The sequence below is a fragment of the Pocillopora damicornis genome, chromosome 8, assembly GCF_964200805.1.
Source record: "Pocillopora damicornis chromosome 8, jaPocDami1.2, whole genome shotgun sequence".
Lineage (NCBI taxonomy): Eukaryota > Metazoa > Cnidaria > Anthozoa > Scleractinia > Pocilloporidae > Pocillopora > Pocillopora damicornis.
In genome coordinates, this window is record NC_142677.1 from 14,164,327 (window position 1) to 14,184,308 (window position 19,982).

The following is a 19,982-nucleotide window of genomic DNA, read 5'->3' on the forward strand; positions in this document are numbered from 1 at the left end:
TCCCTTTCAAAGGACGTAAGCTCCGCACATTAGTGGTTTTCGTTGCTCACCATTATTTCAACTTTCTCCCTCGCAAGAAGCTTAAGGTTCCCTTTTACTGTAGGCAAATACTATTAAAAGTATGAGTTTGTTGCGCAGGTTGAAGTTTATGACCAAAAATGTCAGAAACACAACTGGTAAAAGAGAGAAACGTTTACTTTCACGGTTCTGGCCTAATTTCACAATGCCTCGTGATCTTATGAGTTTTAAACCTAAGCCAGCTGAGTATATATCTTTTCATGTGTAAATTATTTATGATGAAACGGTTCCTTTTTTCAATTTCCTTTTTTGCATGGGTTAAGCAAATATTTAATAACTTATAAGTGTAACTGTCTCCTTATTTAGACTGAAAAGAAACTTATTGGATTTTTGAAACTAGTAAATATTTTCTATTGTACTAGCACCAAATTCACTGATGTTCTTTCCACTTTTTCTGCAATACCTTCTGTACATTGGTGGGTTTTTTTAAGTTCGTTTTCCTCTGATTGTCAAATATCCCATTTCCTCGGTATCCAAAAAAATCTGTAAAATTGGAGAAATATAACCTTATATTTTCTTGGCTTACGTCACTTAATTACGTCAACAAAGTTTCACTTTTGTAAAATAAATGATAAGTAACTGATGCAAGGGGAAAAAAAAACCCATACGAATATTTAATTAACCCTAAAGTGACTATTATCGAATTTCCTCGCACAGTGTACTCTTGACCCAATCATCAATGTCATTAAGGAAATGATCATAGGCAAGAGAAGATATTGATTGCTACACTCCTTTTCATAATCATAGCAAATATATGGAGGACAGTTATTTTTATAGAAAATATAGGTACTGATTTTAGGGTTTGGAAACGCATCAAACTTAGCTACTTGGGGGAATTACCAACTCAGTCGGCGTACCGTCATATATCAAATGATGCTCAGCTAGCCAGGTCAGAAAGGACTAAGCCGCCTTGACTAACTTTTTGTTTCTTGATGTTTACACATTTAAACATTTGCAGCAGCCTAAATGTTGATCGCAAAAGTGTAAACTAGCGCTGATTCGAGGGGGTTGTATAGAGACGTGAACGAGGGAGAAGAAGAGGGGGATGGGTTGGAAGAAGAAGCTTTCAAGGCTTGCCACCAAGATTTGCTCAGCTCTCCAGAGTTCAAACTGAATTCAATGCGAGACCATTGATTCCTACTTATGGGCCACGTATCGCCGCCTTTACTTCTAACTGCAATTTTGATCAGCTTCTGGCGGTTCTTGATTATTTCTTTTCTTTCCTCGACTGAGCTGTGAACATCGGCAACGCAGTCATCAATTGAAGTCAAAATATTGTTCACTGCGCGAACTTATTTCAAAATGTTATCGATCCCCTTTTTGTCTGATCTTCGAGGCTTCCTTTTCGATGTTGGTGTTCCTCTCTATCTGTTTGCTTGTTTGGAAGACAAGGAGCCCTTGAAAAGGGAGAAGACGTAATTTAAAAATTATGAATTTGACCAAGTTCTCTGCGAGGACGAGGAATTTAAGGCAACTAAACAGCCCTTTAACGTGAAACGAAGAGGAACTCCCTCCTATGTATTCATATCTATCCCATAATGGAGAAAACGGCAGAATGAACAACAAGAGCTACAGGAATTGATTAACTGATTGACTGATTAAATAGTTACTAAAAATAATTACAACCCTATTGCATGAAGTAGTATATACAGGCAGACCTAACCGCCTTATTTACCAAATAACAGTTGAAAATACTTATCGTGAGTCATACCTCCTTTAATATCTCCAGAGCGCACAATATAAAAGAATTCATTTCCAGCGATATGCTAAAATCTTCTAGAAGTAAGGCAACAAGGAAACAAAATAAAGAGGGATGTGGGGAGTGTCACGTTATCACCCGCATCCCCAATCACCCATCCCCCCTTCCATGTCTTACAGTTGAAGGGGACCCTAGTTCTCACGCAATGTAAAAGCTCCAAAGTATGTGACAAGAGCCTTACTCACTAATAAATTCCTTAAAGTTTACATAGCGTTCTCGAATCTTGGCATGAGATGTGAAACATCAAATCAACAGTTTACCACTGAGTTCTTATTAAGTATTTATTATTCCCATATCTCTCACAAAAGGTAGACTAAACCAGAGCCAAATCGTTCTACAGAGAATCTGCTCGACAAGCCCTTTTCAGCTAAATGCTGCTCAGCCTGCACTTTAAATTGATATTGTTCTGAAATTAAAGTTGAAATTGAAGTTGTAGCTATAACAGCATAGCAATGAATTGGTTAGCACTATAAAAGCAATGCAACTTTCTAGTGTTCGCTCAGAATGAAAATCAAACGATATTACTAAGCTAGTTTAATTTCCGCAATTGTAATTCTTTTAAGGCTGTTTTTGCCAGTTCACTTGGTTCCCTAATTGTATTTCTTTTGTAAGTGATCCGGTTAACATAATTGCTTAATAATATACTAAGGACGTGGTGTTTGTTTACAAAAAGTAAATTAATAATTCAAATGAATACAAATTTCTTTAGTTTGCTTTAAATTTTCAAATTGTTTGCGCACCAGGCTGTTATTTTTAATTGGTTAAATCATGCATAGCCGAAATTTCGGTTTTTAAATCTCAATGGCACCTTTTGTCAACATTAATCCTCTAGCTTGCCGATAAAAGGAGCTGACCCGTGAAAAATACTGAAAAATTCAAGAAACGAAATAGTTCTTAGTTTTGGTTGTAATTACCACTCGTATACATCACAGCTTTGGCAAAAACGTAAGGGCCAGTTGTAAATCACAACATTGTACATTTTACAATATAATTGTAAGGCCGGGAGTTCAATTTACTCCAGAATTTATCGTCTAATATAGCCTCTTGTTATAAGTTAATCATATTCTTTCCTAAGCCTGCTTTATATCCTCTAGATTGCCATTTTGTCCAGCGGAATTGTAAGAGGAGACGTCTGTGTTTACAGACGATAATTGTAGATTCAAACGCGAAACTGACCTCAGTCGCCTTAAACAAGCATGGCAGTTCAGAATGTTCTTGAAAGCTTTGCGGAAATTTTCTAATCTCCACGCATACACGAAAGGATTTACCCCTGAATTGGCCATCACAAGAACAAACTGGATATCTCTGACCCAATGAATAAACACACAATCACAACTAGTACAAAAGTTTATGATATAGATACAAATACACGAAGGCAGATAAAAGGCTAAAAATAGAGTTAGCATGATAACCAACGTTTTCGTTATTTTAGCCTCCCACTTCACCGCTCGTTTCAAAGCCAAATTCTCCTCTGAGCTGTCATGCAGACTGTCCCATTGTCGTACTTGGCAACGCAGATACTTGAAAATCTTGGTCGTGGTAAATATCAAGACAGCGAAGGTGATAGCTATAGCAGTGTTGGCAAATACAAAGCGGAATTTGTTGTAGCCAATAATGAAGTAGACCATCGGAAGCAGAGCTGAGATAATCCATACCACCACGGATATCAATAAAGTTCTGATGGGGCTAAGTTTGGCTCTGTATTGCAGAGGATACGTAATAGCGCAATAACGATCTAGTACCAAGGCTATAAGGCTGAGAAGGGACGCTGTACATGAAATAAAATAAATAATGAGCACCACGTCTTCAAAACCTTGGCTAAGCGTACCGACCCCCTCAAAGATGTGATACATTGTACTCAGAGGGCCAAGTACGAGACCAACGACGAGGTCTGCTACACTAAGATTCACCAAAAAGTAGATAAACGGCGAACGCAGATCTTTGTTTGGGTTCAATAACACAGCAAGGACAACTAACGAGTTGCCAACGGAAGCAACAACGGTGATAAAAATCGATGTAGACGCAGTAGAGAACGAGAGATATGTTGGAGCCGATGTGTTGTCACAGGGATCCTTGCCAATCAATGACATTCTTTCTACTTCCTTACCTCAGGATTATAATTTGCTGAAAGCAATCTTCGCAGCGAAGATTCTTTTTCTTTTCAAGCTATTTACTACAAAAACGTTGTCAAATTTCAGTTTCACTGAGATAGAAACTGATCATCCTCGGAACGCATTTGCGCTAAACCGCGGTTTAACACGACCGTAAACTGATACTTCTTGTTTTCTTTGTCTCAAGCGTTTCATTTTCGTTGAAAGCGAAATCAAATAAATATGCAACAGTAATAAGATACATTGGAAAAGCCTCTTAAAGCTTAGAAAAACTGTTTTATTTAATTAAAAGCCTTTCTACTTCTGATAACATCGAGAATTATGTTAAAGGTCAAACGTGACTGACTGTCTAGGTTTCTAGGATTTTCTTTTGGTTTTCAACGCCTAATTCACACTGTAGATTAGGTACAAAACACATCTATGTCAAAGATTAAGCAAAACGCGACCCTGAGTACATATTTCTAGCCACAAATTTGCAGTTTGTCAGACTTCCAAAAAAGACTTCGTTAGGGCACGCAAGCGTCCTCTTTAGTCAGTAATCAAACAGATGTTTTCGGTTATGCTCGATCGGTTTAAATTTGACATGACGCCAAATTTTCCCGACTAAGGGTAACGTTCGGTGATTCGATTCTCCCCTGCCGGTATTTCCCTCGACGTTTCGTATGTTAGTCCCAATCAATTTTTAGAGCGAGTTTCGCCTGTGGATAAGTACCGGAAGATATTCAAAGTTGAAAGAAATATCGCCGACAGGTTATCGAATACATTGTATTGCCTTAAATTCCTAGTGGAGCCCCAAAGAAGCAAAGAAATGCAATCGATGATACATACGGCAGTAATTTCCGCGCATAAAGGTGTAAGGTAGATGAATGTGTGTCTAGAAGATCGCATTGAGGCATTTACTCTGTTGCTTAGTCTTCATGTCAAAATTCTGTTAACATTTGACATTTTTTTGGTTTGTTTTCGGCAATAGGTATAAAAAAAGATTCACGAAGGCAACAAATGATGACTAAGCGGAGATTTTGTTCAAATTTTTTCTGTGTTAACCTGAAGTTTTGTTGCCTTCTACTCATGACAATTGAATATTACTCTTGTAACATCGCTTAGAACGTGTCTATATGTGTTTGCATTCCGTTCCCCAGTGTGTGTCAACTAAACATGGATAACACTTATTCTAAAAAGATCAAGTTCGAAAAGAGATAAGTATTAGTCTTAAAATTTTATCATAATAACGTCCTTTGCCAAATTTTGAAATACAAAGGAAATGAAAAGAAACGGCAATAATAGAAAAAGTATCAGGGGAACAACACCGGTAAAACCCATTGGTGGCCGTTTGAAAAAAATCAACTTGCTATTTATAATTGATCAGCCATTCATGTCCGGTTGTTTCATTGCTTTCAGTTAAGGTTCATGTAGCTATTCCAAATCCATATATAGAACTTTATAAAGATTAGTACTAAAAATTCAGCGAAAATGGTTTTTCATTCTCTTCTTTTCACCTTAGAGCGTTAGAGAAAAGGATGTCCGGTCGCCATGTACTGCTCTAGTTCAGTGGGACACATTTCGTCATCTAATTTAGAAGTTATTAAGTCTTAAAATATATCAAACTATTCCTTAGGACACAATAATTATTTTTCCCTCCCCGAAATACGTCAAAATTTTTCATTTCAAAGATGGTGAACAACATGTATGGCCAGAGAGCAATGAATATCAGTAACTTTCACCTGCTGACACACCCTGTGTTTAGGGGGTGGCGAATGCTCTGCGCAAAACTTTTTTCCAGAATTAAGTTTATTCATGTGAGCCCGCGTCTTCCTAATCTTTGAAAAATCCAAATTATTGATGAAGCACAAGAGAAGGCCTCCAGATTTTTAGCCAGAGAGGTTAGAAACAATTTGAAAGTGAACATGTAATGCGATATCAGAGAACCCAGTGAGCATAAAACGTCTAATGGTATATTCATGCTTAGATACTTTATTTTTTCCTCTGAGATTAGTAATTCAACATCATATGAAAAATATTGTCGATGCCATCTGCTGGTCACCATTTTCTGAAATACAATCAGACGCATAAGGCAAATAATTTTTTCCACTTCGCAAAGGAGTGTATAATAGGAAAAAAAGCCAGCGGATGTTTTCACGGCAAAATCAACAGGGAAGATTAGGAGAAGCAGAGATTACACAGGAACAGAACAAATAATGGAAATACAATATCTTTTTTTTTCTACCCAACTGGGACCTATTTGTGACTGGGTGATCAAAGTCTGAAATGGATGCGTATAACTGTCAGGTTCTCTTCTTGAGGCTGCACTCAACCTTAGTATTCATATTTTCCATACTGTTCTCTACAAGGGGTGGACAGTTAAGGAGAATTTATTTAACAGTCAAAAGCTTCTTTGGTTGGTGATCATTTTATTTATTCTCTTAACTTAAAAATGTGTAAGGAGAAATTCCCTTAGCTTAAATCTGTAAGGAGAAATTAGATGCTAGTCACTCTTAGAGGTAAAGGATTCAACATTGCATTTTTATCAATCTGAAGATCAAGTTGGATATCATGCCTGATAAAGGATGGAGCACACCTGATATGTTTGTACCCCCTGGTTATCACCTGGGAGCATCTATTTCGGGTGTAACGAAGGATGATAAAGAAGTCGGGGATGTTCCCTATGCATATGCTCCAGCTACTGGTTTGGGATATGTGATGATGAATGGATGCTGGGGAAAGAATTACACAGCAAGTGTTGTTATAACGCAAAATGGACATCAAGTGTCTGCCAGGTGTGAAGTGGTCAGGCTTCTTCTTTTACTAGACGTCTTTAGCTCTTTTTTTGGGGTAATTTAGTATTAACTGATCATAAATTGGCCACCGTAAAGAGTTTAAAGGTAACGTTTCGAACGTTAGCCCTTCGTCAATCGCTCCGACGAACGCTCGAAACCCGGCTCAGCTTTTAAACTCTTCACTGTGGCCAATTTACGCTATTAACTCAGTTAATAATACTAAATTACCCTGTAATATATACTCTTCCACGGACGCAGCACCACAGTTTCTTAATAAACTTACCCCTTTGTTCATTTGTCTTCATTTTTTTCGGTCTCTCTTCTGAATGAGTTCTTGCATGCTATCTCACCATGGAAAGTAAGCTTGGTTAAAATTATTATTTGAGGAGCACCATTTTCATGAGTAGCGTCGTTTTCCAGGTAGCTCGTTTTCCTCATTCTGAGGAAAAGAACACTTAAAGACCCCTTCCGGTATCGTTTATTTAGTGAGAAATCTCAGTATTTTTACCCTTGATCACCAATGACAAATTTCTCGCATACTCTTCAGAGGCAAGTGATTAAACTTTCGACATATCACAGTCAGGCAAGAGGGCGTTTTGGGTGATATCTGTCTTTATCCACGGTTGCAAAGATACAATAGCCGTTAACTTCCTTACTACCTTTCAACATTTGACGTTTCCTCATTTCTTGACCGTCAGAATATGATTGATGGGGCGGCTTTTCTTAGCGTTGGGTTTGATGGTCGCGGAGAGTACAGTCCGCAGTCAAGAAAAATGAGTATTGTGCAACGAAACTGCAAAAACAAGGCAACGTGAATATGAACATGTACAGATAAGATTATAAAATTTTAACCGCAGGTTACACAGTAGACGAAAGACAAAGAAATGAGTAAAGTAAAGTTGTCATTGATTCACAGGTTGTACCAATCGTTTTCTGATTTTATTACGTGGTCTATCTTACTAGCGTAGTATTGCCCTCTTTGATTCTGAAAAAGACAAATTTTTTTCAGTGGCCATATATATTTGGAAGCATCTAAGGAACTTCTGAGAAAATTTTTCCGGCAGTTTCAGCAACAAGAGTCTAAAAGACGTCTTCAGGCCATGAAAACAAACAGAGCTTCCGGTTTTTTTCGGAAATTCTGTCGAAAAATAATTTTGTCATGTTATATGTCAGTTATTGATTTAACATATTCAGCCAGTTTAGCTCGACATTGACCTTTTCCTTGCTGCGTTTTTATGGACCTCGACTTTGTCTGTTGAACTTGGCAAAAATCTTCCAGTCATGCCCTTAGGCTTGGTCAATAAAACATATATTATTGTACTTGACTGGTTACCTTACGGCCGTTTCAGTTACGACGAGTACGATGTACCAGACACCATGAACGTCCATGGAATTTACGATACCTCAGCCACAATGCAGACGTCCGAGAGCCGAAGGGAATTCCAGAAATATTTGCAGCAGGAAGTAGGTGTGTCAGACTCGTATTTTGGGTTTTATGCCGGCGCTAAGAAGGCTTGGGGCAGCTCCGAGTCGGGCGCTAAGCAGCAGTACATGTCTGTGCTGGATGTCGATGTGGACAGGTGGGTACCGGAAATTTCACCAACAAATAATTCAAATAATATGTCCAGGGAGAAATTTTATTCATCCCTAGGCGAACAAAACATACAAACTGCCAATAAACAAAAATATTGCGTTTTACTTAAAACTGAAGCAAATTTCATTGCTATTGTCCATGGAAAGGTATGAAGTGTCCATGGACGAAGTTAAACCTCAAGATTTGAGCTCAACGTTTCTGCGAGAATTCATGAGCCTCCCCAAGTCACACTTCAATGCAGGAGCACCAATAAAGTGCCGTAAGTTGAACAAACTATGCTTAATCGACATAAATTTTAATTTGCACTTGTTGTTTTTGTTGCTTTGTGATGTTGGTCCGCTTCCAGTGAAGTGAGTCTCGATTTTTTCCTTTTTGCTGAAAAACAGAAAATTTTATCCAGAGATGGGGAACACACTATATCAAATCAGCTAAACTTGGAGGTCAACTGGAAATTCATAAGACGATGGATGCTAGTCAAGCGGGAAATAAGACACAATTTTCAGAAAAAATGGAAGTGGAATACAAAACTCTTTTTGCATGTGTTGGAGCAAAATATAAAAAGGAAGGAGGACATTCAGTGAGCGTGGAAACCAAAACAACATCCACAGTAGTGGAAGCCAAAGGAGGAAGTCAGGATATTGCATCTATCCTTTCTGATGTTTACGCGCCAACATTCAAGACAGAGTTCAAGAAATGGCTACAATCCATTCCCCAATACCCCAAGGCTTTTAAATTCCAGATGAATTCTATGACAGAATTAGTGAACTTCCGCGCCAACGATTTTTTCCCAGATGAGGTGTGTTAATTAGACAATAGCGGAACTTCTGTTAAACCAGCTGCAACATGTCTTAGTATACACGGGTGAATAGTGCTTTTCGCGGGCGCTGATTAGCTGGTTCGGAGGTGACTAGCAAACACTATTCTCCTCAAAGCAGCCGATGAGGCAAATTCGCGCGTTGAGAGTTTAATTTCCGACAATTTTTGACATATTGTTCAGAAAAAGACTATTTTTTTCGGTTTCCGTGTGTTATATACTAAAAAAAATCATCCACCTCATTGTTGGTGAAAGTGATGGATATTAACCTCGCCGCTTTGTGGATCGGTTAATATCCACCACTATTCACCTCCACTTTTTATCTGCCAGGGTCAGTTGTTCCGTAAGCCCACACATGCCTACCGAGAGATATTTAATTGCATGTACCTTGGGCTAAATTAGGTGTTATAAAAAGAGCGGCGGTCACCCCGAGTAAAAGTTCTACTCTTGCTAATCAGACTTCTGGTACTTCCCGTTTGCGCGTATTGTTCGAGGCATTTTATCCTAATTGTCCAACAATATGTTTAGGACCAATTTTCTTTGGAATGAGACTGCATGTATTTTGACTTTCACTTTATTAAAATGAAAGTATATTCTTCAAATTTCCTTTCAAACTGCGTGTGTAGACTGAGTAGAAATCAATTAAGAGACTCAGATACTGTTTGCCACATACCGTAGGTAAAGTGGGGCTGCGAAGGAAAAGCAGCAGAGCTACAAACAGAAAAAGATGGACGTAAGTTCTATTACATCACTGGCACGGACGGAAAAAAGAAAAAAGTTTATTGCAAGTATGACAGTAGGAAAAGCCTGGAGATCGCAATAACGGATAAAAGTACAAGTCTGCAAAGGGCAATTGCGATCTACATGGAAGAGGTATAATCATAAAACTGTGATTTTCGGAGTCTTTCCAATGTAAATGACGAAGCTAAGTCTGAGGAAATTCCTTTTGAACATAACTACTTTGGAGGGATTTTTTCAAGCTCTATTCCATTCTTTGCATCTAGTGACATGTCCAGGACTGATTTAAAAAACTTTTTGAGTTTATTCGAGTTTTTAAATAAGCTAACCTGATTTATATATATCTTTTAATTAGCTGTGATATGACCACTTTTAGGACCATTTCTGAGTAACTCTGTAAAGTTCACCATTGGTCTTTTTAGTTTCAAACTTGCACCGAAAGTAAACTGTGTCAGAGTGTTTAAATGCGTCGTTATCGTCAGTTTTAAGCCAAGGTTGTCATCATTTGATAAATAATGAAACACTTTAGGATCAATAATTTCCTCATAACAACAGGGGGGAGGGGGGAGGAGATGGGGGTGAAAGAACGAGAGATAAGAGAAATATATACCCAGTTCTTTATGATTGTATTTTAGGGCCCTGTATCGTTATCAGATTTTCGCCTCGAGAAATGTCCACCCGAACCAAAGACACCCGCTCCACAAACTGGAAAAAAATAGTGACGTGTGGATGGAAAAGATATCAGGACCTAAATGGCAACAACTGATCGCCTTTATATTGAATCTCAAATTTATCAAAACAGCTCCTCCTTATGAATTTTATGTAGACAAAAGATCACGAGTTTTTTTCTCTCTCAACTTCTTGTCCAGATAAGTGGTTTTTCATACTAATGAAAAAATTTCTTCAAAACAGGAACGGCGAGTGGTACACAGGTGATAGCAACGATGCATTTCACATGTTCAGCGGTTTTAGTGATTCAACCCACAACCCTCAAAAACCCAAAATATCCATATTTGGTCTTACGCTATCCTATGATCAGAAAGATGACAACTTGTACCTCGACAATGATGATTTCTCGTCCTCGAAAAAAGTCTTCCCTGTGCTTTCTGATGATATAAAAGGAAAACCATTGGCCAGGGTTCAATCGGTAAGTACGAGCAGAGCTGGTCTGTTTGCAGACGCATCAGCTGGATCTGTGCCATGCCATGCAGAATGATCCAATATTCTTCGCATGGACCTCGAGGAGAAGGAGGGAAAATGTTTGCATTTTACCGCTGCGTCGAAGGGAACTATCCATGTGGTATTTTTCCCGCTTCTCTAAAGAACCTAAAAGCTCGTTATGTCGTCGAAATTTCTCCTTCCAAAGTTGTGATTTTCAAGGTAAGTTTACATCAGGTATTTCTTGACTTCCATTATGATTTATTTAGTAACATCTTTATTTAACTTCTATTTTTCTTTGTCCTTGTTTTGTTCTTGCTGTTTTTTTTTGTAATTTTTTTGCTTTTCTCGTCAAACCTTTTTTTTCGTGAGTTGCTGAATCACTTTACTATCAAGCCATGATTACCAACGAAGCCCCTTATGTGAAGTTTATATGAAATAATTCATATTTGTACTGCGGAAGCCCCTTATCATTGAAAATTCATCTATCTGCCCAAGAATGTAGCCAAAAGCACATACAAATAGTACCAATAAAATGCTAATGAAAATTACAACAAGTGAGATTATAGCATGTCATTGGAGGAGTGAATTGTTGGCACACTATGAAAGCTGTGATGTTAGACAACGGCCTAGATTAGTGCCGCTTATGCGTATCTATACATAGTTTCCCTTTGATCTGGTATCTATCTTAGGGGAACAAAGCCTTAGCGGATTCTCCATCCACAACAAGCGTAGATGCCGTGGCCCTCGGAGAAAGTGTACTGTTTGAAACATACTTTGTTTGCATTACCATTTCTGGCCAAGCGACATTAATTGAGTACGGAAAAAGTATTGGAACGAAAGACGCCGGGAACGTTTACCTCAACTTTATTGACAGAAGCAGAGACTTCGACATACGGTTTTATGCCTTTGGTAATCAAGACGAACCGGCGAACATTATGGATGCTCATGTCATTTCACACAAACGCACAGGGGTCACGTGCAAGGGAAACACTGTTAAAGATAACATCGAAAATTTGTGTGCCAATAATTGTCACAATCATTGCGATCTAGTCGCAGGTTTGGGTTATAACTCAAGACCATAGGAAGGTTTTACAAATTTGTAGCAGGAGGGTGTTATACTCAGACGTTGTTGGTCAGAGTACATGTGACTCGAGAGTCTTCCTACCTACCATTCATGTGATTTCAAGAGGATTTATGTCGCTTTGATGTCTTTTTTCTGACATCATCTTTTTTAAAGACAGCCTTCTTTCTATCGTTGATAAGAAAAGCCACTCGTGATGCAAAGAGTTGTTCCCATTTATTTCTTTAATTTTCAGGCTGTAAGGCACCAAACAGCGATGAACAGTGCTATGCATGCCGAGTTGTGAAGGAGGCGGGCACAAATAAATGCCTTGAAGATTGTCCATCAACATGCATGATAAACAAGAAAAAGGAGTGCGTTAGTGAGTACATTTTTCAGTGCATAATGTTACCACAGAGAACCACATAAAATCATGACGAGATTGGAGTGTGAACTTGACTAAACTACACACGGTTTAGTTCAGGTGCGTCAGTGAGTGCATATTTCAGTGTACAATGTTACCACAGAACATCACATAAAACCATAACGAGATATGGGTATGAACTTAATTGTTTGAACTTGGTAGGGAAAATTTCGCAATGAAATACTGATATTCCTCAAGGAGATCTAGTATTCAGCCTTTTGGTTGGATTCCGTTGTTTACGCTTCGCAAAATTCTATGATTCTTCTGGAGTCACTTTCTAAACTACAATTGGAGATTTTCTTCTTACCTGGGCTAAGATGTATAAATATAGATACTGTAAAATTGCACTCAAAACCAAAAGTCTTCCTTACAACATTTTGGCCCATCACACCCTTGGTAGGATGTTTTCTTGCAAGAGCCTCCGCCATTTAATGTCATCGCCCAGTCCAATAAATAAAATGACCGTGGTGATAACAGACGTGAGGCGGATGAAATGACCACTGGAAATGAATGGTGGGATTCACGAGCAAAAAACAAGATACAAAACATGGCAATTAATTTTGTAACTTGTAGCACATTAGGAAACGTTGTGTCTCCAAAATGAAGACGTTATCAAAACAGAGAAGAATATTTTGCCGCATTCGAAGAAATAGGTAACGTCAATTCATAATTTGTTTCGTGGTTGTTTAGCAATGAAATTTACCGCAAACATCAACGTTCCCGTAACATTTTCTTCGCTCTTGTGGGGGCCAGGCAGGTGAGTTATTTATCATGCGATGCTTAAACAGCAACAACAACAACTTCAACAAGAAAACAGCCACACAATCAAGGTGGAGATCAAACCCATGCTCGTTATGTCCAGTTCAAACTTTTGAATTATACATATATACTTTGAATTAGGATCTTACCACGCTAAACTGGAAGGGAACTTTCATGACGAGAGGGATATCTCAGTTGGGGATGAATTTAGCGCATGTATTTGGTTTAAGACGGTGGAAGGAGCCTGACGGGGAAATAGGATTCGCCTGCTTTGGTTGTATATGACAGGAATGAACATGCTTATCCATTTAACGCGGGAAGGAGAAAATATCATGCTACAATATGTACACGGTGGTATCAATGAAAAGTAAGTTAAGTTATGAAAACATTTTGCGTTGTTTTGGTTTCCTTCATCCTCCTCGTTTGTACTTTTTGCACACAGCTCACAGCCTCAACCAAAATCCATTTTGATCTTCATAATACTCAGACATCCCTACTGGTTCATTAAGACCTGTCGCGCGTTTCTCTCTCATTTATTTATGGATCACCGCTTCAAAATTGACGAATTTTCACGGCGCAAAAATAGCAACCGAAAGAAAAAAAAAAAAAAAAAACCGCAATCAACCTTCTTCTTCCTTCATGAACCCACGGAGATAACTTCCGCCAAACTGAATGTTTCCGTGACATCAGAACTTTTTTGTCGCAATTTTGTGCTATGTAGATTAAACATGATTATGCCGGTTTCTTCCACCAGAGACAATCAAAATAGATCGAAACTCTGTGATCAAGGTTAGGTACATGGCCTCCTGAACCACCTGGAGCAACAGACACTTTTCCTGAACGAGTGAATTTCTGATCTTCAACCCCGTACTTTGCATTTATGAGGAGCTGTTTAAGTTCCCGATTAACTGCACCATGAGCGGCGAAAGCTTATTCCATTTCCTAAGTTTAGAGAGCACAATTCACAAAAAAATTCTCTTGGAGTTCTAGACTTCACTAAATTGAAGAATTTGCTTCACAGACAAAACTTTGATGTTTTAAAAGACAAGGAATGACACCAATTCTGTAACTTATGGTCGATCAACACAGCGGCGTGGTCATTTTATCTAGATGGTAGAAGGGTTAAATACGGAACTTATAAAGACTTCATCGGGAGACAATTGGCCAAAATAGAATTCGCTAGCTCAGGTAACACGATGAAAATGCTCGTTACACAGTTCAACCTTTGGGACCGAGTCCTTACCAATCAAGAAATCGAAACCTTTGCAAAAACGTGTATCCAGGGAATAGGAAATCTTTTTTCCTGGGCTGATTTGTATGATAAATCAAAGAAAAGTCGTTACGTCCGGCCTTCCTCGTGCAAATCCGCTCCCGAATTTTTATCAACAACAGCATTGACGACCACGACCAGGGAAACGCGTATTTCTTTACAAGACGAAGACGCACCTGGGCTTGGGAAACAGTTTGGAAAAGAAATTAATTTTGTCTTTACTACGTTGTGAATTTAAGCTAAATACAATATATAGCCAATAAGGACTTATTCAAGTACAAGTTGTAATAACAATAAATTGATGATGATTATAACCTCTTAAAACTTACATAAAGCGCTATTTATAGAATGAATTAACGCTTAAAAAACCATACGATGCCAAATAATCACGGAGACTGTTCCTCTTGCTAATTGCGAATGGTAAGTTTGAACGTTTCTTGCACTTATTCGTCTGATGAGCGTTTTCAGGCCTTTAAACTGATAAATTCCCCGGAAATTAAGTCTCCATTCCAAAAATGCTTAAAATTGGTTATTACCCTTTTCGACTCTGCGAGTCATATTTAATTAAACTTTGCTACTCCTGTACTGTTGGATTAAATCTTCCAAAACTGATATCACTTGAGACGGTGTTATTAGCTATGCTCAATGTCGACAGTTCAATATTCACTGAGACTGACCTATGCCGCCTTAGAAATGCACGGCACGTTAGAATACTCTTAAAAGCCTTCCGGAAATTTTTTAACCTCCACGCATATACGAATGGATTCACACCAGAGTTTGCCATCACAAGAACAAACTGGATGTCTCTTACCCAGTGAATAAACTCACAGCCGCAAGTGTAGCAAAAGTTAACGATATAGATACATACACACGAAGGCACGTAGCACGCTAAAAATAACAAAAGGACAATCAACAGCGTCTTTGTAAACTTCCTCTCTCTTTTCATGGCTTGTTTCATGACGACGTTCTCCTCTGTACTGTCGTGTAAACTGTCCCAGTGACGGACTTGATATCGCAAATACTTGAAAATCTTCACGTTCGTGAAAATTAGCACCGCGAAAGTAACCGCAACAGCAGTGCTTGCAAAGACAAACCGGAACCTGTTGTAGCCCACGATGAAATAGATTAAGGACAAGAGAATCGAAGTGGTCCAAACCAAACACGAGATAAACAAAGCTCTTGTTGGGTTCAGTTTGCTTCGGTAATGCAAAGGATATGTGATAGCAATGTATCGGTCCAACGCCAAGGCTGTTAGGCTGAGCAGAGAGGCAGAACAGGAAATGAAGTAGCATACATGCATCCACCGCCGGAATCCTTGCAAATTCTCCACACGTTTTAGCCCTTCGGAGATTAGGTATATGGTACCCATTGGTGCGGTGACAAGCCCCACAATAAGATCTGCCAGTCCCAGATTGGCAACGAAGAAGCTGAATGGCGAACGCAGGTCTCTGTTGGGATCTAGGAGAACGGCGATCACCACTAAAAAGTTGCCTACAATAGCGACAATTGATGATAATATTGTCGTAGAAGCCGAGGTGAATGATAAGTAAGTTGGAGCTGAGATATTATTGCACGGATACAAACCCAAAAGGGACATTCTGTTGAGATAAACGGCTGTGTTATGATTCAATAACAAGACCAAACAGTACTAAAGTTGATTATTTCCGCATGGTGCTGATTCCGTACAAAACAAAAAAAATATTCGTCTCTCTAGAGGTCGCGTGAAATGTCTCTCCGTCACGCAACATCAATTATTAGTCATTCAGTAGAATTCATGAGAACTATTGAAAACCTCCATCGCAACTATCGATTTTCATAAAGGAAGATATCAAAAATAGTAATTTTGATATGCAAGGAATTTCAAATAGCCATTCAAGCACCATTTTCGCGTGAACTATCCTTAGTTTCGAAACAGCACCATGCTTCAACCAACCGATTTTCAACTATTTCGTCTTAAATTTGGCACGTTATCACCTTAAAATTATTTGCACTATTAACAAGGATATTGAGAGAATACTCGGCATGTTGCTTATTGATGGAACTCAAACGAACCATTTTAAATCCTGGGACAGCTCATTTCCCAAATTCTGACTGAAAAATTAGTAATTGTTGACCACATTAAGCCGCTTGGAGCTAATTTTAGAACTGTACTTATACATCTAATGCTTCAATGATCTTTAGTATCAAACCATTAAATTGGATAGTAATGTATATCTATTCAATCGGATGATTTATTACACGTCGTGAATGTGAGAATTTTTCTGAAATAACTTCTTTCAAGACGATGACATTGCCCGTCAGTAGGAAAATTTTCATCATTAAATTAAGAACACGCAAGGCATAGATAGGGATTCAGTTTCTCTGTAGATCTAGGACATTAACAATTCACAAGAGAGAAAACTCTCAGTGGCGTAGCCAGTATTTTTCAAAGAAGGAGGGCTCACTGTTTTAAACAGAAAGTACCTACCAGATTTTAATTTCGACCTCCACGCCATGTTTTCCTTAATGTGACAATGAAAGGCTTACAATGAGGGGGTCAGTGGAACCCCTGGTTTCCCCTCCTATCCTTGCTACGCCCTTGACTCTTAAACTAGCAAAGATTATGATACATTACGGATATACGTCAGTGTCTGAGTGACAAGGCACCCACCCCTCCTCTTACTCAATGTTAACCCTAAATTGTTATCAGCTGACCGCTGACCGTAATTGGTTTAGGGGAGGGGTAAGAGCGCAGTTGCTCGGAGACTGACATTGATCTCAATTTTCATTGAACTTTGGTATTTTTAAATTGAACCTTTCTCCTCTGTCGTTAGCAAAGCTACAACTGTCATAGAATGCTACGTTTAAGTTTCAAACTGAGTGATCTTCCGGAACGGGGAGAAGTATTTGAAAAATAGACTGTCCTCAGTTAAAAGTTACATGGGATTCCTCTATGAATTACAAGTAAAAGAATCCCAACCCAGACACCGGACAGACATGAATCCCTCTTGAAACACTAAAACTCTCTAATTACCCGTTTTTGTTAACATCTATCGATTTAAATAAGATGTCATCTCAAATTGAGCTTCATCGCGTGCTTGTCACAAAATCTTCTTTCTGTCTACCCAAGAGAAACTTGTTTCAAGTCTTAATTAACAACGCGAAACCAAGCTTTATATTTTCATGGCGTTAGGTTATTTTTGCTCCTCACTCACCCCAACGTAACAATCTAAGCAACTTACGGGGCGACAATAGATAACTTGCAAGTCAGTCAAACTCTTATTTTATCCACTTTCTGCCTGGTTAAAGCGCATTTTAAGCTCTAAGGCTGTGTAAAGAAGCTGTCATTGAACGGAAGCAGAAGACGTTTTGAGGGTATTCAACAGGTAGAAATTTCTCGTATAATTCGATTACTCTGAGACCTGTTTTTGAGCACGAGTTCGCCGCTGAGCAGGAGACCCTGTCAATATCTTAATCCTGGGTTACACGTTGTTATAGTAGTTAAGCCGGGATTATATCTGATTCTGCTTTTAACTCCCAAGCTCTGGAATCCACTGGATAACATCAAGTAAATCTTCATTTTCATCCGAATGAGGATCTACGGTTAAACTAAACATACATGTAATGAAAAGATATTCGATTTTGTTTGGGGAAAGGTCAATTTGAAGGCGGAGATTCCTAATCGATCTAATCTATTTTTTAATAGAAATTTATTACATATAGCAATCGAATTCAAGGAAATACAGGCATTTCACATCCATTTTGATTATTGTTTTCATCTTAAAAAAGAGAGAAATGATTTTGTAAAAGTATACAATGAAAATATCTACCTTGAGATCAAAAGGATCTTTTCTGTGATCCTGTATCCTTCCACAGTTGCAGGCATTAACACTGGTGATACTACTTGAGTGAAGCTTACATGGATTAATCCCAAGCTCCTTGGATTCCTCGGAGACTGGATCGGAGGGCATCTCACCTTCCGCAGGGACCCGGTGGTACTACAGAGAAAATGCCGAAAACTATGATCAGTGCATTGTAACTTTGTAGTTAGATGAACACTATACTATTGAAAGATTATTCGCACCCAGATGAGCGGTATACATGCAGTCATTTGGGAGAATAAATCCGACGAATTGCGCATAAATCTTTTTTTTCCAAGCTATCGCGCGTCATCATATGTTTCATGCAGTGAAATGTTTTATATGACCAAAAGACTAAAAGGAGGTGATGTCTAGAATGGTTTTTACTAACTTTAAAAACCAATCATCTAAATCGTTACCGGATAAACACAATAACTCCAGTTAAGCTACGCTCCTCACAAAGCTGTCTTCCTTTCATCCATACCTGAAACTCGAAAATTGAAAAAGAGACTTTTATTTTATAGATATATTAATTCATTTGGAGCGTGTGGGGTGTACAACGGAAAGGAAAATACAAAAGAAAATACTGTTCCCAAAAAGTGAACGAAAATACACGAAAAGTACAAAAAGAAATCGCTAATTGCCCTAGTATCTCACCGATTCATGACGGGAAATAAGAAGTCGCTGACAAACGATCCCTTGTTGTTGTTTCATCCTGAAACTGAGCTGCGTAGTGTTTAAATGCAGGTCCGCGAGCGTGCAAAGAAAGCACCCGCAGTGCTTGAGGCAATTAAAATACGGAGACGAGACGAAGACGAAGCCACTCGGCAGGGATCAAAATTTGTTACCATGGCACAAGCAAAGATAAAATTACAGTAAAATAACAATAACAAAAGATTAAACATAATTGGATACCGAATTTAAGTGAAAATTCTGGGTGTAATGGAAGGGCAGATTTTCCTTCCGACAGCGCCTAAATGAAAAAAAAAAAAAAAAAAAAAGCAAAACAAAACAGACAAACAAACAAAAAAACAAAATTGAATTATTCACCTGGTAATTAAACCCTCTGTATCTCTTCTCAACTAACAAATGACCATTAATACTATTCCCTTCGCTGAGCTGCATGTACCTCACATCCGTGGGAAGACATTTTAGAATGACCTTTAAGGGCCATCCTCGTAAAGAGAGTTTTTGCCTGAAAAACGTATCTGACGTTGCTGTATAGAGCCTTAAGATAAGAGGAAAAGACTGGAAAAGATAATGGAACAAAACAGAAACTCCAAGCTATTTCATACAGTTAACTTACTAAACTGAACTGCAGTTAAGGTTGGTCTCCCTGGATTGGAATGACACTCCCATTTCCAAAAACAAACCAAAATAAAGCAACTTGCAATAAAACAAAAATTTACTGCAGCAGCACTTTTACGGAAAGGGTAAGTAATATCCTACCCCTCACCTCATAAAAACCCGGACAAAACACAGCAGTACTTACGCCTCAGAGAAATTCATGTCGAGATCTAGATTAGATGCCATGGCGGTGAAAGGAGCTGTTGAATCATTCTTTGGAGTCAAGAAGAACTCATACAGCTCATGCGATACAC

At 38.5% G+C, this 19,982-nt stretch overlaps 2 protein-coding genes and 1 pseudogene across 5 annotated transcripts; 1 reads left to right on the plus strand and 2 right to left on the minus strand.

Annotated features, from left to right (window-relative positions):
• Positions 1–177: 177 nt before the first annotated feature.
• On the minus strand, positions 178–4,257 carry LOC113669009 (histamine H2 receptor-like). Its single transcript, XM_089214150.1, has 2 exons — positions 3,283–4,257; positions 178–1,475 (listed from the first exon to the last, which is right to left on the minus strand). Exons 1-2 carry the CDS (start codon positions 3,925–3,927, stop codon positions 1,443–1,445), a joined length of 678 nt encoding a protein of 225 aa, XP_089070276.1. The 5' UTR covers positions 3,928–4,257; the 3' UTR covers positions 178–1,442.
• A 2,256-nt stretch (positions 4,258–6,513) lies between these two features.
• LOC113669039 (uncharacterized) lies at positions 6,514–16,190 on the plus strand (annotated as a pseudogene). Its single transcript, XR_016189014.1, has 12 exons — positions 6,514–6,722; positions 7,421–7,533; positions 8,072–8,302; positions 8,463–8,575; positions 8,703–9,112; positions 9,809–10,003; positions 10,504–10,636; positions 10,695–11,248; positions 11,719–12,085; positions 12,346–12,471; positions 13,414–13,639; positions 14,294–16,190. The product of XR_016189014.1 is annotated as an uncharacterized LOC113669039 (transcript).
• LOC113669045 (adrenocorticotropic hormone receptor) lies at positions 14,736–19,860 on the minus strand. Of its 3 annotated transcripts, none has more exons than XM_089214128.1 (4): positions 19,432–19,860; positions 18,801–18,865; positions 18,352–18,519; positions 14,736–16,140 (listed from the first exon to the last, which is right to left on the minus strand). In XM_089214128.1, the coding sequence occupies exons 1-4, from the start codon at positions 19,504–19,506 to the stop codon at positions 15,117–15,119; spliced, it is 1,332 nt and encodes a 443-aa protein (XP_089070254.1). In that variant the 5' UTR covers positions 19,507–19,860; the 3' UTR covers positions 14,736–15,116. The 3 variants fall into 3 exon arrangements, with proteins under 3 accessions (XP_089070254.1, XP_089070255.1, XP_089070256.1); XM_089214129.1 differs by lacking the exon at positions 19,432–19,860 and adding an exon at positions 19,039–19,383; XM_089214130.1 differs by lacking the exons at positions 18,352–18,519; positions 18,801–18,865; positions 19,432–19,860 and adding an exon at positions 17,010–18,340.
• Positions 19,861–19,982: the final 122 nt, after the last annotated feature.